Source organism: Engystomops pustulosus, chromosome 1 (assembly GCF_040894005.1).
Source record: "Engystomops pustulosus chromosome 1, aEngPut4.maternal, whole genome shotgun sequence".
Taxonomy (NCBI): domain Eukaryota; kingdom Metazoa; phylum Chordata; class Amphibia; order Anura; family Leptodactylidae; genus Engystomops; species Engystomops pustulosus.
The window spans coordinates 11198222-11213433 of NC_092411.1; the positions used below are offsets into that span (position 1 = coordinate 11198222).

The 15212-nt window shown below is 49.1% G+C and overlaps 1 protein-coding gene across 3 annotated transcripts in view; it reads left to right on the forward strand.

The window, feature by feature from the left end:
• The window catches only part of CTIF (cap binding complex dependent translation initiation factor), a 156953-nt gene that overhangs the window by 43461 nt on the left and 98280 nt on the right, over positions 1–15212 (forward strand). For all 3 annotated transcript variants that reach the window (XM_072133123.1, XM_072133117.1, XM_072133127.1), the window contains exon 8: positions 4281–4357. In XM_072133123.1, coding sequence (XP_071989224.1) covers positions 4281–4357 — 77 coding nt within the window. The remainder of the gene's footprint in view (positions 1–4280; positions 4358–15212) is intronic.

Consider the following 15212-nt stretch of genomic DNA (forward strand, 5'->3'; position numbering starts at 1 on the left):
TCTTAAGAGCTGGCGTGCACGTTCACCAGCCGGGACGGATGCAGGAGCGTGGAGAGTTAAGTCAGGGCCGGGAGCCACAACAGAGAGGGGCACGGGTGTGCCTGCGATCCGAGACATGGATCGCAGGGACATCTGTGACAGTCTGCAAGTGTGGAGACGGCTCTCTGATCTAATTTTTTTATCTTGTCCCCTAATTTGCTTATGGGTAGCCCCAAAAGCTTTGTGGTTCACTCCAGAATCAATGGGGGCTCCTGGAGTACAAGCCCTGAAATAATCGTAATTACTAGTGAACGGCCAGATGGTGCGATTATTTCCCCCTTTCTTCTACCTCCTTGCCACATGGACACGAAGGTGGCACAGGTGACGGCAGAGTGGTCTGGCGTTAGAGGGCGATCGGTAAAAAGATCTGTGCGCTGCTTTGTTTCTGCTCTTTCTACATGGTTCTCTTTCTGGTTTGGAGGGTATTTTGGACCTGCCAGACTCTCTTGATCAATTTAAAGAACCTGATTCTTATGAGTGGTTCTTATGGGTTTCACATCACATTTCCATTTACATGATATTTTCATTGTGTGAAGGCAATTGGTTTACGTTTACAATGTGCTAACAAACACAACGTGTGAACGCTCCCTGTAGGGAATCTACTTGGCAAAGTAGATCCTGCAGCAGATTACCCAGGGCAGCGTGATCCCGCAGTTGTTTTTTTTACAATCCCTTGTATTGGCTCCTTTGTCCTCAAAATAGATCTTTTTTATAATATGCAAATTTACCTTAAAGGCTACTTGGGGTGTCACCATAGCCTCTGCCAATCTTGAAAATTGACATCCCTAGCAATTAGCCAGCGGTGTCCCCAGATTGGCGCGTAACAGCTAATTCAGCAAATTGATGCCCCTAGCAACTAGCCATGGCTAGTTGCTTGGGGCGTCAAATTGCCAGATGGGCTGTTTGGCCGCCAGCATGTCCATGTCCTGTGGCCAAACCCGAACATGGGGTCTGCTCATCTCTATCGGTAAGCTCTGAAGGCTACGGCTTTGGCAAGCCCCCAGTAGCCCTGCAGAGATGCCCCCCCCCCACAAATCCTTGCAGTAGCTCCCATCATTGGCCAAACAACCAATCTGGCAAATTGACACCCCAAGCAACTACCAATGGCTATGATTGGCCATGGTTGTCCACCATCAATCATAGTCATGGCTAGTTGCTTGGACCTTCAGTTTGCCAGATCAGCTGTTCGGCCGCCAGTCCAGCAATATGTATGTGTCCTGTGGCCAAACTCGAACACGAATGTTGGGTCCATTCATTTCGATCTGTGAGCTCTGGTGGCTACAGCCATTACATGCCCCCAGTAGCCCTGTAGGAATGCCCCCTTGTGAATCCACGAAATTTGAGAAGTACAGGCGTCACAGTAGCTCCCGTTGGGTGTTTGGCTACAGTAAACCGGGTTTGTGCTGTCTGCTTCTCACACGCCAGGGGACCTCTCTGCAGGGCGTGTAATAGCCCCCCAGAGCTCGCAGAGGCTATGGTGACGCCCCCAGTAGCCTCTGCAGCAATTTTGTATATAATACAGATCTATTTTGGGGGCAAAGTAGGCCGTACACTGCCCTGGGGAATCTGCCACTAGATCTACTTTTAGTAAGTAGATTCCAGATGGTCGATTTCCTTTTAAAAAATGAAAAAAAAAAAATCCTGGAATTTTAGTTTTTCCTTTTTTCTAATATAAATTTCTGTGTGTTTGTGGGAAAAAGATTGTTAAAGAAATGAGAATATGGGATGGGGAGGCCGAGCCTCTTTAATGAGCTGTTTCTGTCCGGCGTCCAAGGGCCTTTGTTGTAAGTAGAAGCAGACGCTTTCATGTTGTAAGTGTTGCTTTGCTTCATTTGACGGTTCTTTTGTATCACCGGATGATCTGTAAAACATCGAGCTCTGCTAAAAGTCTTCACCATAATTGCTTTTTCATTAGCTCGGAACATCTCCAGAGGGGGGAGGGAAAAAAAATATATCAAATAGGATTTTTTGCAATTTGGGACCGAGGGTGAAAAGGTCAGGACGCGACGTGCCAGTTACCTTAGAGAGCGCAACGAAAACTGATGAGACTTCACGAACGGATTGTTTCTTTAAGAACCTAAACAAAAAAATATCTTGCTCTTCAGATCTTTGTGTTTGTTCTTCTCCCATTGTCTTCTCATTACCGTGTTGTCCTAATAATCTGAACAGTCTCCATTGCCAGATCCCCCTGGCAGATTTGGAGTTCACTACGATGCACCCCGGCAGTGCTCACTGAGACGTGTTACACTCCATTCACATCCAGAGCTGAACCAATTCTGCCATCGGTAACGATTTTGAGTGCAGCTTTGGATGCATCTGGAGCAGGACTCTAGTTACACCACAAGCTGTCGTCAGAATTCTGCTGACTCAGGCTTCATGTCTTCACATCGCTCAGCTACCACCTATTACATCAGTATCTTCACAGTTCACACCAGCGCAACAAATCATATTACAGGCGGTCCCCGGGTTACGTACAAGATAGGTTCCATAGGTTTGTACTTAAGTTGAATTTGTATGTAAGTCGGAACTGCATATTTTATAATTGTAGTTCCAGACAAAAAAATGTTTTGCCCCAGTGACAATTGTAGTTTCAGAATTTTTTGCTGTAATTGGACCAAAGATTATCAATAAAGCTTCATTACAGACTCCTTACAGCTGATCATTGCAGTCTGGGACTAAAGTAACATCCAGAGAGGTCACCAGAGGTCACAGTGGGCAGAGAGGTCCGTCTGTAACTAGGGATGGTCTGTAAGTCGGGTGTTCTTAAGTAGGGGGACCGCCTGTATATCTAGACACTGATCCAAGCAAGAGGCCTTAATGCTAACATAAGGTGGGTAAACTTCTCGATACAGCTTTGGCAGTGAATGGAGTTGTTATTGGCACAACTTCCTCTTTGCCTACAACTCTTAATATTCTAAATAAACTGTAATGTATCCCTCAGTCACAACCAAAGCTGCATGTAAAATTTTTGGGACTTGCAGTTGGCTCTGAAGCTTAATGACTTTACTTGTCTCGGGTGCATGCGAGTAAATGTCAGTTTTTTGCAGTAAATCTCATTGCCCTGATCTGTTCTATGAATTCTCTGCACCCTATATTGTCTTAATGTATTGTATGTGAACCACTTACTGGTTGTACCATGGAATTAATGGTGTTCTATGAATAATAAAACACCCTCCATATTCTCAATTTGCCATTCCCATCTCCAAGTCTTTACTTGTGCTGAACCAGTTCCCTGGAATGGATTACACCAGACTGTTCTAGTTACAGTTGGGTAAAGAAAAAATTTGGATGGAATTGGCTGCGAATGGGTAAAGTTGCCATAAGTGCTATATCATCTTACATTTTGGCATAGCTGGAAACCCCTTAGCGGTTCCCCTAAAGTCTCTTTGTACATTACTGTCGGGGTGAAGATCATTGCTTGTGTTTGTTTCCTTCTGATGCTGGTACAGTGCGGCGGAAGGAAACTATTCACCGATCTCCGCTCGCTTTAATGGAGCGACGCTGCGCGTGACGTTACAATGTTTCTTTGGTGCTTCTGAATGTGTGGGAGTTGAACAATGTAACCTACTGTAATCACAAGGTAACCGTGTGGAGAGACCTTGAGAGGGGTAAAGAGATGTATGGAGACTGTACAAAGAGCTGACCTTAGCTATAGATTGCAGGACCTTGCTAACCCCACTATGTGCATATGTGGAGATGGCTGGAAACATATTCTTTTTGGCTTCATTTTGTCACTCCTCTTCTTCACTTTGCTCGCTTAAAGGGGTCTTCCAGTGACTGCAAGTTATCCTCTTTCCACAGACTCACAAGAACAAGAGAGATGCAGTTTTTACGTTAATGCTCCTAATATAGCAGCCAGCTGCTTCTTAAGGGTGTACAGCGGATCCCTGCTCTTGTCGTAGGTGGGGTCACAGGACTACGACCCCCACCAGTTAGCCTATGTTCTGTGGATATGGGGTAACTTGATGCCAACAGAATACCCCTTTACAGTACTAAAAGTAATACTTGGACCATGTTCTCTCACAAGCACAGCGCCCTGTATTGTATAGTGGCTGTACTTGGAACTGCGGTTCATCCCCTTTGATTTGAGTGAGGCCGAGCTGAACAGAGAGGCCGCATGATGAATGGATGTAGAACCTCCCATTGGGTGATCCCATTTTTTTAAACCCAGCATATCCCTTTAACTGGTTTGCAAAGTAATGTACGATATCTACGTCACACTCTTCTCTTTTCTCCCACAGGGATATCAGCCGCTGCCCCACGAAGCAGAAATAGCACACACCAAAAAACTATTCCGAAGGAAACGAAACGACCGAAGGTAAGAGCAGTAATAATAAAGTGTGGGATGTGTGTGCCGCTATATATCGTCACGTCTATATGTTCATTGTAGATCTGGAATTATAGTCCTGGAACAGGCGGCTCAGGATGAGCACTATGGGATAGAAGTCACTACAGCTTAGATAACTAGGAGCTGATCTGCAGTGACCTGGTCTGACCACTACACAGAGAATGGAGCTGCCTGCTTCCATCTGACCTGTGGGGTCCTGCGTATTGGACCCCCACTGATATAACTTATGCAGAAAAGGATCATCATTGTACATCGCTGTAGATGATTTGCCTCCATCTTTTAACAAAATTCCAGCGTGACGGGATCCGGCCTGGGGCTAAATGTACATGAAATAAACCACAATTCACTGACAGTTTGTTCTCTAATTTCCCGCCCCCCCTTTCTTTTTTAGTTTTAAAACAAATGATTATGTTTTGGATACTTCCTGGATTTCATTTTGACCCCGCAGCGTGGGGAGCAGTGCGAAGATGATGGGAGTAGAGGGGGCACGGTGCGAGGAGGTTGATAGGTTGATGCGGGCGAAGTGTAAAGATGGTGAGGGGCTTGCGGGGCGAGGAGGATGGGCTTACGGGGCGTAAGGTGCGAGGAGGATGATGGGGGGTATGCGTTGCGAGGAGGATGATGGGGGGTATGCGTTGCGAGGAGGATGATGGGGGGTATGCGTTGCGAGGAGGATGATGGGGGGTATGCGTTGCGAGGAGGATGATGGGGGGTGTGCGTTGCGAGGAGGATGATGGGGGGTGTGCGTTGCGAGGAGGATGATGGGGGGTGTGCGTTGCGAGGAGGATGATGGGGGGTGTGCGTTGCGAGGAGGATGATGGGGGGTGTGCGTTGCGAGGAGGATGATGGGGGGTGTGCGTTGCGAGGAGGATGATGGGGGGTGTGCGTTGCGAGGAGGATGATGGGGGGTGTGCGTTGCGAGGAGGATGATGGGGGGTGTGCGTTGCGAGGAGGATGATGGGGGGTGTGCGTTGCGAGGAGGATGATGGGGGGTGTGCGTTGCGAGGAGGATGATGGGGGGTGTGCGTTGCGAGGAGGATGATGGGGGGTGTGCGTTGCGAGGAGGATGATGGGGGGTGTGCGTTGCGAGGAGGATGATGGGGGGGGTGTGCGGTGCGAGGATGATGATGGGGGGGGTGCGGTGCGAGGGGGATGATGGTGCGGTGCGAAAAGGATGATGGGGATGGTGCGGTGCGAGGAGGATGATGGGGGGTGTATGGTGCGAGGAGGATGATGGGGATGGGGATGGTGCGGTGCGAGGAGGATGATGGGGGGTGTTTGGTGCGAGGAGGATGATGGGGATGGTGCGGTGTGAGGAGGATGATGGGGGGTGTATGGTGTGAGGAGGATGATGGGGGGTGTATGGTGCGAGGAGGATGATGGGGATGGGGATGGTGCGGTGCGAGGAGGATGATGGGGGGTGTATGGTGCGAGGAGGATGATGGGGGGTGTATGGTGCGAGGAGGATGATGGGGGGTGTATGGTGCGAGGAGGATGATGGGGATGGGGATGGTGCGGTGCGAGGAGGATGATGGGGGGTGTATGGTGCGAGGAGGATGATGGGGGGTGTATGGTGCGAGGAGGATGATGGGGGGTGTATGGTGCGAGGAGGATGATGGGGGGTGTATGGTGCGAGGAGGATGATGGGGGGTGTATGGTGCGAGGAGGATGATGGGGGGTGTATGGTGCGAGGAGGATGGGGGGGGGGACCCGCAGGGGAGGGTCACTTGGGCCCAGGAGGAGGATGGAGGGGAGACACGTGGGAAGAGGATGGGGGTGGAAAGGGCACTCTGAGTGGGATTTGGGGGGCTGGCGGTGGGAAAGATGATGGGGGCATGTAGGACGAGTAGAAGGATCGGGCGCACAGTGCGAGGGAGATGGGGGTGCAGTGCGAGGATGGGGCACGCAGCACTCTGTACATCCCTCACCTCCGCACACATGCTCACAATTATCCCAAGATCTGTCTCCTGCCCATAAAGACAAACTTTTTTTTTTCCCCTTCTTTATATGTCAAATTTGTGCTTGTAACTCGTTTTATTCCCTCTTGTGATTAAAGCCGCTCATTTGAAGCCCTTCTTCTTCTCCGCACATGATTTGGACGGACGCCAGTATTTTTTTTTTTATTCAGCAGATGCGACGGCCTGACACAAAACAGGTCTGTGGTGCGCACTCTGCACTGAGCGGCACGTCTCGGGGGACAAGACACTCAATTTGGGATAAATAGATCGCTCCTTCATCAAGTGTGCGGCATCATTGGGGTCATTAGAGTGACCGCTACACCCGCAGGCGAGCAATAACCTACAGTCTGCAGCAAGTATAGTAATTGTAGAGGCTTGGGTTACACCAATACCAGAATTTTGAGCCGAATAATAGAACGGATTTGGAGCAGCGCTGTGATTAAATGTTGCCGGGAGCAGGTCTCCCAACTGTCGATCAAGCTTCATAATGTCTTCATAGAGAAGGTGAAACGTCGCTGCTTCATTGCCATTATTTGTAAAGAATTTTAAGTGTGATACCAAGAGATCACTCGATGCTGATACCCGGAGACGTCTTACAACATTCGATTTCGTTACATAGAGAAGTGTTGCGATACTCGATGCCGATACCCGGAGAAGTGTTGCGATACTCGATGCCGATACCCGGAGAAGTGTTGCGATACTCGATGCCGATACCCGGAGAAGTGTTGCGATACTCGATGCCGATACCCGGAGAAGTGTTGCGATACTCGATGCCGATACCCGGAGAAGTGTTGCGATACTCGATGCCGATACCCGGAGAAGTGTTGCGATACTCGATGCCGATACCCGGAGAAGTGTGTTGTTTTTTTTTAACCAGAGCCCCTCTGTACTGTGCTGGAGCACTTCCCTCTACCCTTTGTGTGAGATTACATCAGGCAGCAGGAGGGCGAAGTGCTAAAGGAAAAAAGGGAAAGGGGAGACAGTGTAATAGCCTGTGAAGCCACAGCACGGTGGGGCTCTAGCAACACTCCCCAGAACCCTTCTGACTCATTAGCATAATTGTAGAAGTTGATTTTAGAAGGGAGGAGGCCATGGATAACAAATATAAGATACCACAGTCACAGTCCCTGGATCTATGAGGAAGTGTCCCTGGATTATCCTGATAGATTCCAATTTCCTTTAAATTTCTGTACACAGTGGATCCCTGTACTGGACCCCCACCATCAATCACCCCGTGATTTTGGGTGGAATCTAAGTGTTTCTCATCCACTTTGAATACTCATAGATGAAGGTCTCGCTGTGTAGCTTTGTCTATGAACCGCATGAAAAATACCAATAATAGTAAAAGACACAAGGACAAATACCTTCCAAAATAATTCAAGGTCACAAAACAAAATGATGGATTGACCAAGGTCACCGCCTCCCTTTCCTGCACAGTCTGGTATTTTGGCTACTTGTATCTTACATGGAATAAGGATGGAAGGTTGTGGCTGCTCCCTACCCCCCTTCGTCTTGGCTCCTCCATTGTAAAAGCTTTCCAGGTTACAGAATGGTTTGTACAATGTAGCAATGAGTCGCTGTGTTACACACTGACGGCTAATCTGTGTCAGGTGTCAGGACTTCATCCTATCACCCGCTTCCTTTACATGAGGGTCCTCACAGATCTTATTTAAAGAACAAAGCATGATGGGAACTAATTAAAATTTAGGCTTTTTCTAGTATTCAGTTCCTCATCTGATCATTGTTGACCTGTAGGAAAGGAGTGCCCTGTACAGTGGAGGTTTTGTTTCCTTTAACGGAACCTGTCACCAGCTTTTACCTTATTAAACTAGCAGCCCCTCTCAGGTGGGGAATGAAATGTCCTTTGTAGGATTCCATCTTTTATGTAGGAGTCGCATGCAAATAAGCAGAGCTACAGGGGAGCATCACTGCAGACACCCCACCCTGCTGGTGTCATATTAAAGATGAGCATCTGATCTTTCAAACTCCAGACTTGAACTAAAATATAACAGAGCTACGGGGAGTTATATCTTTATCTCACATTTCTAACTATGTCTTTTAACTACCTGTATCTCCAATTTGGTAGTTAAGATACTTATCTTTAATATGACACCAGCAACCTTTTTATAGGTACTACAAAACTGAAGCAAGAGGCATATTGATGTAGACCCGGTGGTAGGTGCATCTAACGTGTGTAAGGAAAGCTCTTTTTAGGGCTAATCCTTTACTCCCCTCTATCTTTTTTAATCTTAAATCAGGGTAATATGCAAATTTTCTAAAAATGCAACTGGGGCGTGGAGTAACCGGAGCTGAGGTTACACGGCACGGCTACTCAAAGCCCCAGTAGCCTCTTTAATCCTCCTACCCAGACATCTTTAGCGCACAGCTACAAGGAGCCGCGCGCACTCGTCCGCGAAGCCGGAGTTCTGCGCATGCGCAAAATTCAGGCCAGCCGCTGCGCGATCTCTGCTCCTAAGCTGGAGCTACTGCGCATGTGCAGAACCCAGCTTTGCGGAAAAGTGTGTGCAGCTCCTTGCAGCTGTGAAGATGTCTGGGTAGGAGGATAAAAGAGGCTACTGGGGCATGTAGTAGCCTGTAACCTCTGCTCCAGCTACTCCATGCCCCAGTAGCCTCTTTAGAAAATTTGCATGTTACCCTGATTTAAAGATTACTCCCCTCCATCTTTTCTAAAGGATTAGCCCTAAAAATCCTATCCTTACATACGTTCGATGCACCTACCACTGGATCTACCTTAATAGGTAGATCCTTAGTGGTAGGTTTCCTTTAAGTGACTCCTCACTGCAGCTTCTAAACTTGACACATCTCAGCATAAAATGTGACTCTTCTCTGCTTATTTTCACATGACTTTGTAGGAGATGTTCAAAGTTTATTGATTTTACATACAAGAGGCGACTCTCTTTATCCCCTTCCTGAAGACTTTAGTGGGGTAAAATGTGGTGACAGTCGGAGTCCTTAAACAAACTAATTTACGCTGAAACAACAAATTGGTGTAAAATGTTAATATCCTTCAGATTAATCACCCAGTGATAAATCTTCTGCAGTCCCTCTGTGTCCCTGCTGCATGACATGTTCTCCGTCCTGTGCCCCCGCCCTCCCCGGCCTGTGAAGCTTCATGGAAAGCTTTATAGAAATTATATACTTAAAACCACGGAAAATGGTCTGTTTTTCATTTCCTCCCCCAAATTATACAGGACGCTTCGGAACATGTAAGAGCCGTATAAATACATTGTAAGGATAGATGTCTTTATAGAGCGCACTGCACACCAAGCCATCTGTACACTGCTCCCACTGCACAATGCTGCCTTTCTTATCCTTACGGGAAATCATAGGAGTCATTTTTATTCCCCCTTCTTTTTGCATTTCTATTGTTGCAATTCCTTGGTCATCACATTTTAAGAAATTTGCAGAAATTGGGGAGGCTCTATAGCAGTGATTAGAGAACCTTTTAGACCCCGAGTGCCCAAACTACAACCAAAGCCCACATATCTTTCGCAAAGTGCCGATGCGAAAATTTAAGCAGTAACTTATTACTCCCTACTCTGTCACATGTTTAAATTGTATAGGCACCTGAGGACACCAATACAGTAGAAAGAAGGAGAAGAAGTTTGGATTATCATTGTAGCTTCCTTCTAGGGTCCTGGGCTGCCTGGGACTGCAAGAGGCCTTGAGACCTGTCTGGTGAACTTTGTGATGGGGTGATGGTGCATGTGCCCATAGAGAGGGCTCTGAGTGTCACCAATGGCACCCGTGCCATAGGTTCACCACCACTGCTCTATAGTATCAGACGTGTAACATAAACACAACCATTGGATTTTGATTAATCTTCGAGACCCTAGTGTAGGCTGCAGCCACTGGAGGATGTTGTCTGCTATGTTATTGGACTGTGTAGGGGGTTGTATAGTTATGTTTCTCACGAAGTTCCTTGCAGTCTCACTGTTAAAGTAAATCTACTATTACAATCCATACTGATAAACCAGGGACATTACGCATAGATCCAGGCACCGGGACTGTGGTATCTTCTTATATTAGTTATCCATGGCTTCCTTCCCTCTAAAATCTACTTTTATAATTATGCTAATAAGCCTTAATGGCTCTGGAGGTGTTACCAGAGCCCCTCCATGCTATTGCCTCTGCACTTTTTGGTGTACGGCCTGGAGAGAGATCGAGAGGGGATTCCACGGGCTGTGTATAGGTCTAGTGGGAGGAAATCACACAGGCTGTGTATAGGTATAGAGAGGGAGGAGATCACACGGGCTGTGTATAGCTATAGAGAGGGAGGAGGAGTTCACACAGGCTGTGTATAGGTATAGAGAGGGAGGAGGAGATCACACGGCCTGCGTATAGGTATAGAGAGGGAGGAAGTGGTCACACAGGCTGTGTATAGGTATAGAGAGGGAGGAGGAGATCACATGGGCTGTGTATAGGTATAGAGGGGGAGGAAGTGGTCACACAGGCTGTGTATAGGTATAGAGAGGGAGGAGGAGATAACACGGCCTGTGTATAGGTATAGAGGGGGAGGAGGAGATAACACGGCCTGTGTATAGGTATAGAGAGGGAGGAGGAGATGACACGGGCTGTGTATAGGTATAGAGGGGGAGGAGGAGATCACACGGGCTGTGTATAGGTATAGAGGGGGAGGAGGAGATCACACGGGCTGTGTATAGGTATAGAGGGGGAGGAGGAGATCACACGGGCTGTGTATAGGTATAGAGAGGGAGGAGGAGATCACACGGGCTGTGTATAGGTATAGAGAGGGAGGAGGAGATCACACGGGCTGTGTATAGGTATAGAGAGGGAGGAGGAGATCACACGGGCTGTGTATAGGTATAGAGAGGGAGGAGGAGATAACACGGCCTGTGTATAGGTATAGAGGGGGAGGAGGAGATAACACGGCCTGTGTATAGGTATAGAGGGGGAGGAGGAGATGACACGGGCTGTGTATAGGTATAGAGGGGGAGGAGGAGATGACACGGGCTGTGTATAGGTATAGAGGGGGAGGAGGAGATCACACGGGCTGTGTATAGGTATAGAGGGGGAGGAGGAGATCACACGGGCTGTGTATAGGTATAGAGAGGGAGGAGGAGATCACACGGGCTGTGTATAGGTATAGAGAGGGAGGAGGAGATCACACGGGCTGTGTATAGGTATAGAGAGGGAGGAGGAGATCACACGGGCTGTGTATAGGTAAAGAGGGGGAGGAGGAGATCACACTGGCTGTGTATAGGTATAGAGGGGGAGGAGGAGATCACACGGGCTGTGTATAGGTATAGAGAGGGAGGAGGAGATGACACGGGCTGTGTATAGGTATAGAGGGAGGAGAACACACGGGCCGTGTATAGGTATAGAGGGAGGAGAACACACGGGCCGTGTATAGGTATAGAGGGAGGAGATGACACGGGCTGTGTATAGTTATAGAGGGAGGAGATGACACGGGCTGTGTATAGGTATAGAGGGAGGAGATGACACCTGCTGTGTATAGGTATAGAGGGAGGAGATGACACCTGCTGTGTATAGGTATAGAGGGAGGAGATGACACGGGCTGTGTATAGGTATAGAGGGGGAGGAGGAGATTACACGGGCTGTGTATAGGTATAGAGAGGGAGGAGGAGATTACACGGGCTGTGTATAGGTATATAGGGGGGAGGAGATGACACGGGCTGTGTATAGGTATAGAGGGGGAGGAGGAGATGACACGGGCTGTGTATAGGTACAGAGGGAGGAGATGACACGGGCTGTGTATAGGTATAGAGGGGGAGGAGGAGATGACACGGGCTGTGTATAGGTATAGAGAGGGAGGAGGAGATCACACGGGCTGTGTATAGGTATATAGGGGGGAGGAGATGACACGGGCTGTGTATAGGTATAGAGGGAGGAGATGACACGGGCTGTGTATAGGTATAGAGGGGGAGGAGGAGATGACACGGGCTGTGTATAGGTATAGAGGGGGAGGAGGAGATGACACGGGCTGTGTATAGGTATAGAGGGGGAGGAGGAGATGACACGGGCTGTGTATAGGTATAGAGGGGGAGGAGGAGATCACACGGGCTGTGTATAGGTATAGAGAGGGAGGAGGGGATCACACGGGCTGTGTATAGGTATAGAGAGGGAGGAGGAGATCACATGGGCTGTGTATAGGTATAGAGAGGGAGGAGGAGATGACACGGGCTGTGTATAGGTATAGAGGGGGAGGAGGAGATGACACGGGCTGTGTATAGGTATAGAGAGGGAGGAGGAGATCACACGGGCTGTGTATAGGTATATAGGGGGGAGGAGATCACACGGGCTGTGTATAGGTATAGAGGGAGGAGGAGATGACACGGGCTGTGTATAGGTATAGAGGGGGAGGAGGAGATGACACGGGCTGTGTATAGGTATAGAGGGGGAGGAGGAGATGACACGGGCTGTGTATAGGTATAGAGGGGGAGGAGGAGATGACACGGGCTGTGTATAGGTATAGAGGGGGAGGAGGAGATGACACGGGCTGTGTATAGGTATAGAGGGGGAGGAGGAGATGACACGGGCTGTGTATAGGTATATAGGGGGGAGGAGATCACACGGGCTGTGTATAGGTATATAGGGAGGAGGAGATGACACGGGCTGTGTATAGGTATATAGGGAGGAGGAGATGACACGGGCTGTGTATAGGTATAGAGGGGGAGGAGGAGATGACACGGGCTGTGTATAGGTATAGAGGGGGAGGAGGAGATGACACGGGCTGTGTATAGGTATAGAGAGGGAGCAGGAGATCACACGGGCTGTGTATAGGTATAGAGAGGGAGGAGGAGATGACACGGGCCGTGTATAGGTATAGAGGGGGAGGAGGAGATGACACGGGCTGTGTATAGGTATAGAGAGGGAGGAGGGGATCACACGGGCTGTGTATAGGCATAAAGAGGGAGGAGGAGATGACACGGGCCGTGTATAGGTATAGAGGGGGAGGAGGAGATGACACGGGCCGTGTATAGGTATAGAGGGGGAGGAGGAGATGACACGGGCTGTGTATAGGTATAGAGAGGGAGGAGGAGATGACACGGGCTGTGTATAGGTATAGAGAGGGAGGAGGAGATCACACGGGCTGTGTATAGGTATATAGGGGGGAGGAGATGACACGGGCTGTGTATAGGTATAGAGGGAGGAGATGACACGGGCTGTGTATAGGTATAGAGGGGGAGGAGGAGATGACACGGGCTGTGTATAGGTATAGAGGGGGAGGAGGAGATGACACGGGCTGTGTATAGGTATAGAGAGGGAGGAGATGACACGGGCTGTGTATAGGTATAGAGGGGGAGGAGGAGATGACACGGGCTGTGTATAGGTATAGAGGGGGAGGAGGAGATGACACGGGCTGTGTATAGGTATAGAGAGGGAGGAGGGGATCACACGGGCTGTGTATAGGTATAGAGAGGGAGGAGGAGATCACATGGGCTGTGTATAGGTATAGAGAGGGAGGAGGAGATGACACGGGCTGTGTATAGGTATAGAGGGGGAGGAGGAGATGACACGGGCTGTGTATAGGTATAGAGAGGGAGGAGGAGATCACACGGGCTGTGTATAGGTATATAGGGGGGAGGAGATGACACGGGCTGTGTATAGGTATAGAGGGGGAGGAGGAGATCACACGGGCTGTGTATAGGTATAGAGAGGGAGGAGGAGATCACACGGGCTGTGTATAGGTATAGAGGGGGAGGAGGAGATGACACGGGCTGTGTATAGGTATAGAGAGGGAGGAGGAGATCACACGGGCTGTGTATAGGTATATAGGGGGGAGGAGATGACACGGGCTGTGTATAGGTATAGAGGGGGAGGAGGAGATCACACGCGCTGTGTATAGGTAAAGAGGGGGAGGAGGAGATCACATCGGCTGTGTATAGGTATAGAGAGGGAGGAGGAGATGACACGGGCTGTGTATAGGTATAGAGGGGGAGGAGGAGATGACACGGGCTGTGTATAGGTATAGAGGGAGGAGATGACACGGGCTGTGTATAGGTATAGAGGGGGAGGAGGAGATGACACGGGCTGTGTATAGGTATAGAGGGGGAGGAGGAGATCACACGGGCTGTGTATAGGTATAGAGGGGGAGGAGGAGATCACACGGGCTGTGTATAGGTATAGAGAGGGAGGAGATGACACGGGCTGTGTATAGGTATAGAGAGGGAGGAGGAGATCACACAGCCTGTGTATAGGTATAGAGAGGGAGGAGGAGATCACACTGGCTGTGTATAGGTATAGAGGGGGAGGAGGAGATCACACGGGCTGTGTATAGGTATAGAGAGGGAGGAGGAGATCACACGGGCTGTGTATAGGTATAGAGGGGGAGGAGGAGATCACACGGGCTGTGTATAGGTATATAGGGGGGAGGAGATCACATGGGCTGTGTATAGGTATAGAGAGGGAGGAGGAGATCACACGGGCTGTGTATAGGTATAGAGGGGGAGGAGGAGATCACACGGGCTGTGTATAGGTATAGAGAGGGAGGAGATGACACGGGCTGTGTATAGGTATAGAGAGGGAGGAGGAGATCACACGGGCTGTGTATAGGTATAGAGAGGGAGGAGATGACACGGGCTGTGTATAGGTATAGAGAGGGAGGAGGAGATCACACAGCCTGTGTATAGGTATAGAGAGGGAGGAGGAGATATGTATAGGTATAGAGAGGGAGGAGGGCACCAGTGTAACAACCCCTAACGGCAGCTTATACACAAACCTGCTACTCCCCTCTCTCCCACTGCTCTACAAGTGTCTCAGTCACTCTGGCTTTATATTTCAGGTTTCTCTGATAGAGTATGACAATAGGTCCTAGTCCTTATCTGTTAATACCACATTTATAGCACCAACCTGTGGCCGTT